General features: G+C 51.6%; 1 protein-coding gene across 1 annotated transcript in view; it reads right to left on the bottom strand.

The window, feature by feature from the left end:
- Prex1 (phosphatidylinositol-3,4,5-trisphosphate dependent Rac exchange factor 1) overlaps positions 1-10,768 on the bottom strand; it is a 156,043-nt gene extending 145,275 nt beyond the window's left edge. Inside the window, exon 1 of the mRNA XM_087910975.1 lies at positions 10,523-10,768. Coding sequence (XP_087767101.1) covers positions 10,523-10,726 — 204 coding nt within the window. The 5' untranslated portion in view covers positions 10,727-10,768. The remainder of the gene's footprint in view (positions 1-10,522) is intronic.
- Between the last annotated feature and the right edge of the window lie 2,107 nt (positions 10,769-12,875).

Here is a 12,875-nt window from a genome sequence, read left to right as displayed (position 1 = left end):
TCAGAGATGACCCTGGAGTGCCTGGCACACAGCGGGGCATCCTGTTGTCACTCTTATAATAACTGGTCACTTTCAAGTGCTCTCTTTCTGTGAGGACTCTGTGAGGTAGGGACCCGTTCATTACATCCTAGTCGTATACCAAGACAAAACACAATACTTGGAACCTAGTAGGTACTTTGTGTCCACTGACCAAATGGGAAGTGAATTCATGAATGAAAGCTCTCGGTGCAACTTAGCAGGTACTTACGTCCACTGACCAAATGGGAATAAAAGCTCTCAGCAGAAGCAGCTTCCTTGTCCTCCATACCGGTCTCCTGAACAGATAGAAGACTGACTACTCAGGCCCCAGAGGCCCACGACCTACACCAGCCTGGCCTCCCCTGGCCCAGAGTCAAGGGATCGTTGTCAGTTCCACATTGGGGAAGGAACTAGGCCACCGAAAGACTCAGATTGAGCACCCGACCACAAGACAAAGGAGGAGCCCAGCCGCTCTTGAAAGAGTAGAGAAAGCACACTAAACTTCCCCAACTTGGGAACAGGGAGGCTTGAGGTCCTTCCTCTCCAACTTCCAGGGCCAACAGTGAGTCTGCAGCCACCAGCGTGAATCCAGAGCACGGGGCACCTTCTCCAGATCAGATCGCTTCATGCAGTGCAAGAAGGAATCCGGAATGGCTCCAAGCAGCCACACTTCACAGACCAGGGGACAGAGGTGTAGGGTTAAGTCCAAGGTCACAGGGCCAGAGTGCTAATATGGTCTCAGCCCCTGAGTCAGCACTCTTACCTGTAAGGAAAGAGAATACAGGGGCCACACCGCTGGTAAAGGCCTCACCTAAACACACACACATATACATGTGCATGTGGGCTCCCATACCGCTGCTAATGTGTGTGAACACCCAAAGGTTGGAACCATAAGCTAGAAGCCAGAAAGGGCCCACCAGTCCAGGGGTTCTTATCAGGAAACTCTGTTTGCTCCACCCTCATGGGACATCTGGCAACTTCTGAGACTTTCCTGATAGTCCTATGGGGTAGAAACTGTTCTGGCATCTAACTGGTGACAGATGACACTGACAATTGTCCCCCAATGTACATGGTAGCCCCACTAAGTGGAACACCAGCACAGAGTGCCCTCTCAGCAGCTGGCTCCTCCAGGACAGTCCCCAGGGATCTGCGGACAGGACCCTGGCTAACTTCAGGAAACTGCCCCTCACAGAGATCATAGCATCTCACCTGTAAACAAAAGACTCAGCCCATGATCCTCAGCTTGCTCTCCACCTGGCAGACTTCTAAAGACCAGGGTGAGGGTCTGCTCTACCCTGGCTCAGTGGCTAGGAGACACTACACACTGGCTTAGGTAAGTACGCTCTGTCAGGATTCTCTCCTGAGAACTATCTTCCAGGAAAACCAAAAGCAATCGACAAATAACTGCTGATGCTTGCTAGGCTCCACCGCTCCAAAGACAGCCTTCTGAGGAAAACACCTGAGTGAGGAAGACAGCCGCCCAGTAGGGCCTGCTCCTTGGCCTGATCAAGGGAGTACTCTCTCTACTCCTGCCTAAGGTCTCCCAGACCAGAAACACCAGCACCATCCACCTCTCCTGACGTGACAGGATCCAGGGCTACCAGGGAGAGTGTAAGGATAATGGTGAATGAGCTTCCTGTATCTGAGCAAAAGCCATTCATTCACAGGTGCAGTTATCCTCCTAGAGACAAGGACCACATGTGCCCTGTTGGCAGCTGCATTCCCAGGGCCTGGCTCATAGTCTGGATGGGATAGCAGGCATCTCATAAATACCTGCATGCTGAGAAATGCAGTCGGTGTCCAGGGCTCTGCTTGCAAAAACATAGAAATGGGGCCACAGAACCTTGACATCTAAGATGTTATCACCACGGGGTTCTCACTGGGGCCAGGAATACAGTTCGGTGGTAGAATGCTTGCTTAGTATATGCAAGGCCTTGGGTTGCATTTCTAATACCACAAGCAATTAAGCAGCTCAGCAGGCAGAGTACTTGCCTGGCATACAAGAAGTCCCGAGTTCAATCCCCAGCAATATATACATGGGTGGTGTATACAGGCACATGCCTGTAACCTCAGCACTTAGAAGGGAAAACAGGAGGATCAAAAATTGTATAAGTGTCTCCCCCAAGATTAAAACCTTTCAGGGGAGCTTCTTAAGCAGAGAATCAGCAAAACAGGATTGAAAAAACTACTTCAAGTAGTCTCTGAAGCTCACCAGATTGACTAGGCTCCATCCTGCCAGAAAAAGTAAAACCAGAAGCAATGAAGACACTGGTCCAGCCCAGCTGCCTGAAAGAGCACCTGGAAAGAGCACTCTCCAACCTGTGGAGCTGCCTGCAGGCTGTGCAGTGTGCTCCATGTTCCCAGGGTCATGAGCCGTCACCCATGCTGGGATGGGCTTTGGTGATACAGCTGTCTTTGAGGCATTCCTGCTCATGTAAGCAACCATCCATATTCCTGCAAGTAACCCCAAAAAAACTCATTGGTTCATCAAGCTGGGCTTTGGTGGTATTCGTGCTTTGGTCTATTTTGAGTTCTCTATGTGCGGTGAGTAGATGAGTGTGTTTTGTCTCCCCAGGAAAACATTTTGTCACACAACATAATCGGCGCCCAAACAGGGACATGCCAGACCCCAAGATGAGTTGGGGAAGGACTGAGTGTATAGTCCTGGCTACGGGTATCAAGGCATACAACTGAGGTTGAGGCAGTCTAAGGGGGAGCATCCACAGAGGAAATTCTGAGAGTTGTCCTTTCCTGTATGATGTGTGAGAGTGTGCCTCTATACTATGACAGCAGTTTGCATGGTTCTTGGGAGTGAGACAGGCAACTAAGGCCAAGTCATCAGGTTAGGAGTGTCTGTGGGAGCCATCCTGGGATGACAGTCTTCATATATGTGGTATGGGATGACATGCCTGCTTGATGAGTGGGGTCCACCATGTGAATATGGAGATGACCTGAACACAGTCTAGAGGAAACCTTGCCATCTTTGGGATTAGCATACAAGAGTTGAGACTGCTGGCAAGAGGTGGCAGAGGTTGTCTGGCCTCTGTTGTGTGGAGTAAGAAATGCATCTGAAGCCGAAAAGGCACCTAGGCAGAAGAGTGTCTGTGTAAAGGAGCAACTGCAACAAGAAAGGGAGATGTGGCTAGCCATGTTAGCCTCTGATTTGACACCTGAATTAGATAAACAAGAGAATGGGAGGTGGTAAGAGTAATAAAACATACCCCTCAAGACCAAGCTTCAGTAGAAAAAGGGAAAATTTGTAATCCAGCAGGCAGATGTGTGCATTAACCATGATCCAATGCAAGCCAGTGCGAACAGAAAAGGGAAAATCTGTAATCCAGCATGCAGATGTGTGCGTTAACCATGATCCAATGCAGCCAGTGCGAACAGAAAAGGGAAAATCTGTAATCCAGCAGGCAGATGTGTGCATTAACCATGATCCAATGCAGCCAGTGTGATCAGAAAAGGGAAAATCTGTAATCCAGGAGGCAGATGTGTGCATCAACCATGACCCAATGCAAGCCAGTGTGAACAGAGAGCACTCAGCACTTAGCTGGCTGGATGGATGGCAGCCTTTTAAACACAGAGAGAGAGTCTGTTTCAGCCTGGCTTGTGAGGCTGTGGGACATGGGAGAGAGCAGGATCAGTCTGGCTGCAGTGGAACTTGTTATCCCTCCTTAAGGCAAAGGCTGCATAACCTAAGACACTATGAGGGAAATCAGTCCGTGACTGAGTGGCTTCTCAGAGCCTTTAGGAACACTTGGTTATCTCCACCTAAGGTCCCCATAAATATCATAAACTACAGAACCATAGAGGAGGGGCATGCTATTGAGGGCATGTAATAAGGGGAATTGTAAGCCGGGATGTGGTGACTCATGCCTTTACTCCCAACACTCTAGAGGCAGAGGCAGGCAGATCTCTGAGTTCAAGGACAGCCTGGATTACAGAGTTCTAGGACAGTCAGGGCTACACAGAGAAACCCTGTCTCTGATTGGGGAGAGAGGCCATGGTTGAACCCCAGCTCACGGGGCCAGAAAGAGCTGTGTTCACAAAGGAGTTAAAGAAAAGACTGATCCAGCAGGGACTGGTGTGGAGCTTTAGTGTCTTTGCTGAGTCCACTGATAGGGCAAGATCTTTATAAAGAAATGCTCTGGCAGATTTCAGTGGCTTATGCCAAGATGAAAATAGAGTTTTTAAACTGAGAGAGCAACATAGTAAAAAGGTAAAGCAGACGGAGGTCTGTCTGGGTTACTGGAAGACAATGTGGCAAGATTCATACTCACCAGAAGACATCTGTGATAGACCAAAACAAGTAAAGACCATCAAGCCTGGCCCAGAAGTGGGTAATCATCCCCCCGCCCCAAACTAAGGAGGGTACAGTCACCTCCAGCAAAAGGTTATGCTAGCGGTGGAGATAGTCTCCCCAGTCAGGAACTCCCCCAACCACCAGGTATGGCTGGATGGAGTAGCAAGATACAACAACATGCACGTTGTCAACTCAGGGCAGCTCTCACCCTGGGAGCCAGCAAGTGCAGCAGCGGAGAGCAGGGCCTCATTCCCTCTTGGTCTTGATTAAGTCTGAGCAAATTAAGTCAGGCCCACTGAGTTTATTGGGTGTGGAGAAATGTGGGCTCTGAGGAAGAACTCCAGGATATGGAAATGTAACAGCTCAGAGAGAATGACTTAAGGATTACAGGGAGCTAATTAGGTTAGTGCCTCCTATCCATGGCCTGTACCCAATCCTGATCTGTGAAGAAAGCAACTGATACAAATGGATAGAACCTTCCCGTGCTGTATTAGACCCTATTTACACTAGGCTTTAGTATCTTCTTAGCTGTGAATCTCTGGGGTCACCTGACCATAAGAACAGGCGGCAGCAGACTTCCAGAGTGCTTCCCCAAGGCTACCTTTGTAACCCTAGTTTGTTATGGGTTGGTGGCTGAGGATGTTGCCTTGTCCTGTCCATCATCTGGAAAAGGGTTTTGTTCTACAGACGACATAATGCTATCCTCTGAGTGTTCTGCGGATTTGGAAAGCCAGTGGTACTTCCACCTATCCTGCAATCCTACTTGGGCTGGGTTAATTAAAAGAAAAATAACTCTAAAGGACACTTTCAGAGGCCATGAAGTGACTAAATGAAAACCCTAGTCCCAGGGGTGGACTACCTCCCTGAGTTCTTGGCCAGGGAAGCTCTTGAGGCCCACAAAACATAAAGGCTATTGCTGCAGTTGTTGGTTGTATGTCAAAACTAGATGTAAGACCCTATGGCTAAAGACTCCCCACGTGCATGCTTTGACTGCAAACGGCTGGTGGAGAACTGTCACCATCATTCCTGCTTGGCTATGGACCCTGCATGCTAAAACACTGACATGTCAGGCAGGATGCACCTGCTTGTGCAATAGTGGTTCAGCTATCATGAGTGAAACCAACCAGAGCTGTCCAATTGGATTTAAGGCTCACTCCACAAGAAAGAGTTCATTCATATCTGGTATTGTAAGCCAAGACAAAAACCTGGGACTTAAGGGCGGTCCTAAGTCTCAATGGGGGAGCAATTTCTATGGTTTTAGTGGTGGATATGATGTGCCTGTTAGACCTGCCTTGTAAATATGGGCGTTTACGTCCACAGATCAAGTATTATCAGTCTCAACTCATAACCACCATTGGAGCTCCTAGGACCAAGGGGCTGTTACTGTGACATGGTGGCCTATTTCTTAGTCATAGATGGACACCCTTCCAAGGCTCAGGGATCATTGGGGGAAAGGGGGTGGGAAGGATGTAAGACAGGGAGAAGGGGCGGAGTGTTGTATCACTGTCTCCAAGATCAAAACATTCCTTCCTGCAGGCTAGCTCCCTAAGCAGGGAGGCAAACAACAACAACAAAAAAGTAGCTTCAAGAAACTCGCTGCTGGACCAGCTGCCTGGAAGATGTAGACCAACAGAGGCACCTGGAAAGGGCGCTCTCCAACCTGTTAATCTGCCTGCAGGCTGTGCAGTGTGCTCCAGGTTCCCAGCTTTGTGAGCTGTCACCCATGCTGGGGTGGGCTTTGGTGATGTGGCTGTCTTTGAGTCATTCCTGCTCCTGTGGGTAGCCCCTCACCCATATTCCTGTAAGTAACCCCAATAAAACTCATTGGTTCACTAAGCTGGGCTTTGGTAGTATCCGTACTTTGGTCTGTCATGGGTTTCCTATCTGGACATGTAAAAGAGAGTGTTTTGTCTCCCTAAGCAAAGTTTTATCATACAACACAAGGTCATTCTCCGCTGCACGTCAGGTCGGCTGCCAGCTTGGGCTACATGAGGTATTACCTCAAAAACAAATAAATAAATTGAAGTTGGGGGGCTGGTAAGATGGTTCAGTGGTCAAAGACAGGCTTCCAGGACTGAAGACCTGAGTTTGATCCCTGGAACTCACATGGTAGGGGAGAAACCTGACCGCCTCACACTATCCTGACCTTCACACATGCACTGTGGCATACACACACACACACACACACACACACACACACACAAGCAAATGTAATGTAATACGTTTCAAAACAAATTTTTGAAGGATTTCATAGGTTTCTGGTTCAGGCTCCCTGTGCTGTGCCTGTACAAATGCATGTTCACATGTGTGCAGGTGCACATATATATGCATGTGTGAGCATGCACATGTATGCATATGACTATGGAGACCCAAAGTTGAAGGCAGTTGTCTTTCTTGGTCACTCTCCCCTTCATATATTGAAGCAGGGTTTTCAGTTAGACCCATGGCTTTCCCACTAGCTAGTCCCGTTGCCCTAAGGGTCCCAGCTCCACCTCCCAAGTGCCAAGATTATGGATGGACAGTCACACCTGCCTACCTTTTATGTGGGTTCTAGAGATCTGAACCCTGGTCCTCACATTTGCAAGGCAAGTGCTTTATCCACTGAGCCATCTCCCCAGACCTGTGATTACTGCTTACATCCCCAAAGCAGACCTGCTCTGCCCACACGTCACAGCTCCCTCCTTTTCCAGACACAAGCACGTGAATATGCCCAAAGCCATGAAGTTAGTCATCCTAACTGGATGACTGCAGACTCTGGTGTGCCCTGCACCCCCAGGCCTTCTCCCTGGGGTAGAGCTAGAAACACAGGAGCTTTTAAAAAACAAAACACAGAGTGACTGTGCAAACCACAATTTCTTGTTTTGGTGAGCAGGCTCCAGAGAGAAAATCTTTGGTCTCCTCCCCCACCTCTTAAAAAGCAGAACCACCAGATGCATTCTGGGAGCTCTGTGCCCATAATCCTTGCTCCTTTCAAAGACCCCAGCTAGGGTGGTTCTGAGAAGATCTTCTGGGTACCAGGAAATGACAGGTCTCCGTCCTCAGCCAAGGGCAGTCCCCAGGGCAAGGCTGACTGGTCCCACTAGGGTTCTCTGTGCATCATGCCAGGACTCTAACCAACAACCAAAAACGGGGTGAAAAACTCACTCAGCCCCTTCCTTTAGGGAAGAGACTCCAAGGACCCTTGCGCCCCCAAACACCATCATCGGGTCTCCAACCACCTACTGTGTGTCACGCACGCAGTAGTTAACTTCAGGCTCATTCAAGTTTAATAACACCCCTGTCAAACAGGCGCTACCATACACCCACAGTACAGATGTGGAAACTGAGGCACAGTACAAGTTCATCTCGCTCTAGAGTTCCACACTCAACCTTTGCACCATCAACAAACCTAGCACAGAGGACATGGGCCACCAGGAAGCTCACTTCAACCTGCCACCTCAGTTTCCTCATCTGTCAGTGGGATACCGACAGCACCTTTCTCCAGGTAGGTTGATTGACTGCCTCTGGCAAAAGGCTGCACAGTAAACAAGGGTCAGCTCAGACAAGACGACACCTGTCATGTTACTGTCCCCACCAGCACTGCCCAAGACAACCCAGGATCTCAAAGGTTCCGAGTCAAGATCCCATTCTGTGCCACAAAGCCTTTGGTCCATCCCTGCATGGTCACTCAACCTCCTGAGACTGCGCCAACATCTCCACGAAATGTCCTGCTTCTTTCTGATTCTCTAGAAAGAACTCCTAGGACCTTGGGGAGGCAAGGAAGGGTACAGTCCACGGCCTAGGTGTCGCCCAAATCTACAGTGGACACACTGAAGAGCCCCAAAGCCCCAGGATGGGAAGGGAACAGAACAGAGCCAGTGGTTTCCTTGGCTAGAGTTCAAAGGTCAAAAGGAAACTCATTGCAAGTCCCCGAGGCTTCAGTAGACTCAGACCTCACTTCCTCCAGGCAGCCTCCTGTGATCCACCTTGTTCTCCAGCAGCTGAGCCTACTACCCGACCCACCTGTAAGAGTAATTACCACATAATTATAACTCATAATTTCAGTTGATATTTGCATAGCTAACTGCCTGCAGGCACTGCTTGGAGGGCTCTAAGTAGTTACACAACTTACCTACCCTAAAAAGCCCACAGAACAAGACCTATTCTCTCCGATTTTACAAGGGAACAAAGGACTGAAGATTTCAATCCAACTTGCCTAAAGCCACCGGTCCAAAGACCTCACACCAAGCAATCTGGTTCCGAAATTGGAGCTCTGGATCTTTTTATATTATATTATCTATTTACTCATTTACATATTGGGGGGAGGATATGTATGTCATGGTGGGGTCTCAGGGATCAAATTCAGGTCCTCAGACTTAGGGGCAAGTGCCTTTAACTCACTGAGCCATCTGGCCAGCTCTTGCTCTAGACTTTTTAAAGTGTCATTTAAAGTCATTTTGCCACTATAGACTAGGTTGGCCCCTCCCAGAGAGCCAGGAGTCCAGGGAACCCCTATGGGGTGTACAAAAGCTAACAAGTTGGGGCTGCCAGCCCCTCTGTGCTACAGTGCATGAAGGAAAGCCAGGAAAGCCGGGGTGACAAGGAGCTTGCAGCTCTCACTCCAGGCTTCCAGGACTAAATGGCCTTGGGTTGCCTGAGGGCCATTCCCCAGAGGCCAGAGGTAGCCTCCTGGGCTCACAGGGCAGGGCAGGCTACTCAGGTTACACAATCAGCCCTCTGCTTTCTGGCACTAGCTTGGGGACTCAAGCAAGGGCAAGGCACAAAAGCAGCCTGGGGTCTCCTACTCCTGTACAGGTTGGGAAACTGAGATCAGCAGAGGTGGCAGGAGCGCTCCAAGAAACACCAGGTCAGTCTCAGAATGCCCCTGTCACACCCATCCACAAACGACAAACAGGTGTCCTGAGGGTGGCACGAAAGCCGGAGAAACTTTTTTGGGTTTCTTTAATTCTAAGAATGTGGACTCCGATCAATTTCCATTATCCTAGCTTCCCCAGACTCTTCATGGGGATAGTTTAAAACCGCAGTTAACCCAGCACAATGGCCAGGGGCGAACATGGGAAGTGTGTATCTCCCCCCCCAACACACCCCCATTAATATAAAAACTGGTTTACATTTCCTGTTTCTTTTTAAGGCTGAGAAGCTAAGCCACTGCTGAGGGGGAAGTGAGGAGTTCCCTAGAATCTGTCACTGCTCAGCAATGCCAGAGTGGCTGCAGCACTCATTTAGAAACTGCCAGCTTCAAGCCGGGGAGCTGTGAGAAAGGAAGAGATGGGAAAGAAAGCCAACCCTGTGTTATTCTCACAGGCCTTTCCAGAAGGATCCTTGGGCCAAACGGCTTTCAATACCTCTACACAGCTCCTCCCCCCCCCCTTGATACTCCCTCCTCCCTAAGTGGGAACCCTCGACCTCACACAGACTCCCCTGCACCCCAGAATGCCCCTCTCAGGGGTCTCCCCCCAGCTTTCTCTCTCTCTCTCTCTCTCTCTCTCTCTCTCTCTCTCTCTCTCTCTCTCTCTCACACACACACACACACACACACACACACACACCGTCCCTTCCTGAAGCAGGGTTAAGACCGAAGTTAAAGCGGTCTCAGCAGGAGGCACGGAGATTAAAGCCCTCAGGTCTCCGAGACCAGCCCATCCCACCCCCCCTCCAGTTTTCTCACTTCCTAGGAGGGTAGGGAAGTGGCCCCTTCCTCATTCTCACTGGAGACACAAGAGCAGCTAAGCACCCGAGTTTAAAGCACCCGAGGGGCTGCCCTAGGTCACCGCCCTGCATCCAACCCCACTTAGTCAAACTGCAATCCAGAGCAAGGGACTCGACCTCTCTGGAGCCGAACTCTTCCCCGGTCTTAAAGATCGGAAAATATATGCGCGGTACTGATGAGCCCGATAACGGCTCAGCCTGCTAAGAACCGTGTAAGGTGCGTGGTACAAGGGCGCACTCGGATGCTGTTTTGCAGTCTAAAGCTGTGGCTGTGTAATTCGAACTGGGGGCACGGCTTCAAAGCCCAGAGGTCCCCGGTACAGCCGAGGGTGCGCGGGGGCCCTGTCCCGGCTTCTCCCCACACCGACCCCCAAAGGGGCCCCGGGCAGCGGCCGCGCGGATGTAACCATTTTCAAACTATGCGCAAGGCGGGGAACCACAGACAAAAGCGCTGCGCGGGCCGGCCGGCCACAGGTGGCGGGAGCTCACCGACTGCAGGAAGCGCAAGGTGCCCACGTAGTCGCGCTCGGTGCCCAGAATCTCGTTGAGCACGCACAGACGGAGGCGCAGCTGCCGCTCCGACTCGCGGGCGGCCGCGCACGGCCCGGAGCCGGGACCGCGGGCGTCGGGCTGCGCACCGTCCCCGCCTGGGTCCCCGCCGCTGTCGCCGCCACCACTGCCGGGCGCCTCCATCGCCTCGCGGCGCCCGAACTTCCCGCGCCGAGGTCGCGCCGCGGCTCAGGCGTCCGGGCTCCGCATCCCGGACAGGCGCCGCTCAGCGGGCCCGGGGCAGGCGGAGCGGGGGCGGGGCCTGGGCGGGGCCCAGGGGCAGGAGGGCGGGGTGGGGCGGGGCCTTGCTGGAGAGGGTGGGCGGGGTCTTTCGTGGGGTGGGCGGGGCCTGGTGAAAATGGACTGACTGGGCAGGGGTGGGACTTTGGGGGGGAACCTGGGCGGGGACTAATGCAGAATGAATGTGGTTGGGGGGGTAATGGGGGGCTGGGCGGGACCTAGTGGGGACTGGGCGGAGCTTCAACCCAGCTGCCAGGGAGCGTCGGACAAGAGCAGGTTCGTGCGCGCGCCGCACAGTCGGAGTTCGGGGCTGTAGACACGTCGCCCTGACTACCCGGAGTCGTAGTTCTGCTGAGTAAAGGCCAAGATCCACTAAGCGGCTCCGAGTTCTCTCGGCACCCACGCATAGGGAACGCCCCTCGGGACCGAACTAGCGACCGACCACCGCGCGCTTCGCGGGACGCCCGGAAGAACCCTTCGACGCCCCGCCGCCCGGCCGCCTGTATCCTGGGCCTGTGGCGACCTTGGAAGAAAAATTCTGACTGCATCTTTTTCTGTTCTTCTGTTTTTCTTTCTGTCGGATCTCTGCGGCCGCTCTCTCGGCTCACCCCATCCCCAGCAAAGGTGCCCACTCAGATGACCGGTGCAGGGTGTAGCCCGTGTCCCACCCGAGATGAGGCCGTGGGAACCCCGCTACCAGCCAGCCGCTCCGTGTGACCTTGATCTTGCAATCTAACGTGAGCTCATCTAACATGCTCACTCCTCTTACAGCAAAGTGTGCACTGTCAAGGTGCACTGGGGCAGCCTCTCACTGGTGACCTTGGTTGGTATCCACCCTCCCACCCGCTTCAGGCTCCTCGGTTTACCTCCATACAATGGGAAGAACAATAACGACCAGCTCTTAGGAACCAGAACAAGGCTGGGCCGTAATCCCTGGGAATTGTTTGTAACCGCCTAGAAAGTCTACCTCCGTTTTTAATTATACCTGCGTGTGTTAACTGCCCTCTTGACCTGGCCCCTGTCTAAACATAGGTTCAGTCCTACCTGGCCGGTCACAAATCACATAATAGCCCCTCTGGACTGTCATCACCTCGGACAGGACCATTATTGCCTTTTTCTCCCCTTCAAGATACCTAGAGATGGAGTAAAACTGCCTTTTGTCCAGGATAGAGGAGAGTGTGGTAGCTGCTACCATCCATGGCCTTGTTCCTTTGGGGCCTTGGGCACTGTGACATTTGATGTGGGCCTTGGGATGAGCAAGGTATCCTGGGTGTGCTGCTGTGAACTGGTAAGCCCATCGGGTATTCATCACGGAGTCGAGTGTCTCTGAAAGGCCATTAGCTTCTTGTCCCGGACCTTCCCTGGCATAGCACTGTTTCTGTCCTTAGGGAGATCCAGCACCTTTCTGAGTTTAGTGGCCCCTGACTTGAAATCATTACTCCTTAGCAGACGACAACATCATGAACCAGCCAAATTCAGCTGGCCAAATCAAAACAAGCCAAATTAAGAAATATCCAGGTTTAATGGGAGTCCTGCACTCTCGGGTGGCCCTGAGGGGGAACCAGGAGGCCTCCACCGGGAGGAAGCAAAAGGGACCATGTGATCCTCTTTTGGGAATTCACTTAAATACTCTGTGGGAGTGGTCCTGACCCCCCCACACACACACACACACAGGGGTCAGGACCTGGCATCCTGGGATTTGGAGTCCAGACCAATACTACTCTCAGACCTGGGGGCGGGGGCTACGCTCCCAACTTAACATTCTAGACTCTTTGGATATAGGGATGATAGAAAATTGAAATGATAATTAACAATTTGGGCTCTCTAGGAACAAGCAAAGAAAATTAGGAACTGGGGAGACAGCACAGAAGGCAATTGTGCTTGCCACCAAGCCTGACTACCTGAGTTTGATCCCCAGAACCCACGGAAAGGTAGAAGGAAGAAAACAAAATTCCATATGGCCTGGCCACTACAGGCACATTTATATTCTTTCTCTCTCTCTCTCTCTCTCTCTCTCTCTCTCTCTCTCTCTCTCTCTCACACACACACACAC

The sequence above is a fragment of the Myodes glareolus genome, chromosome 10 (assembly GCF_982192425.1).
Source record: "Myodes glareolus chromosome 10, mMyoGla1.1, whole genome shotgun sequence".
Lineage (NCBI taxonomy): Eukaryota > Metazoa > Chordata > Mammalia > Rodentia > Cricetidae > Myodes > Myodes glareolus.
This window is presented reverse-complemented; position numbering and strand designations above follow the sequence as displayed.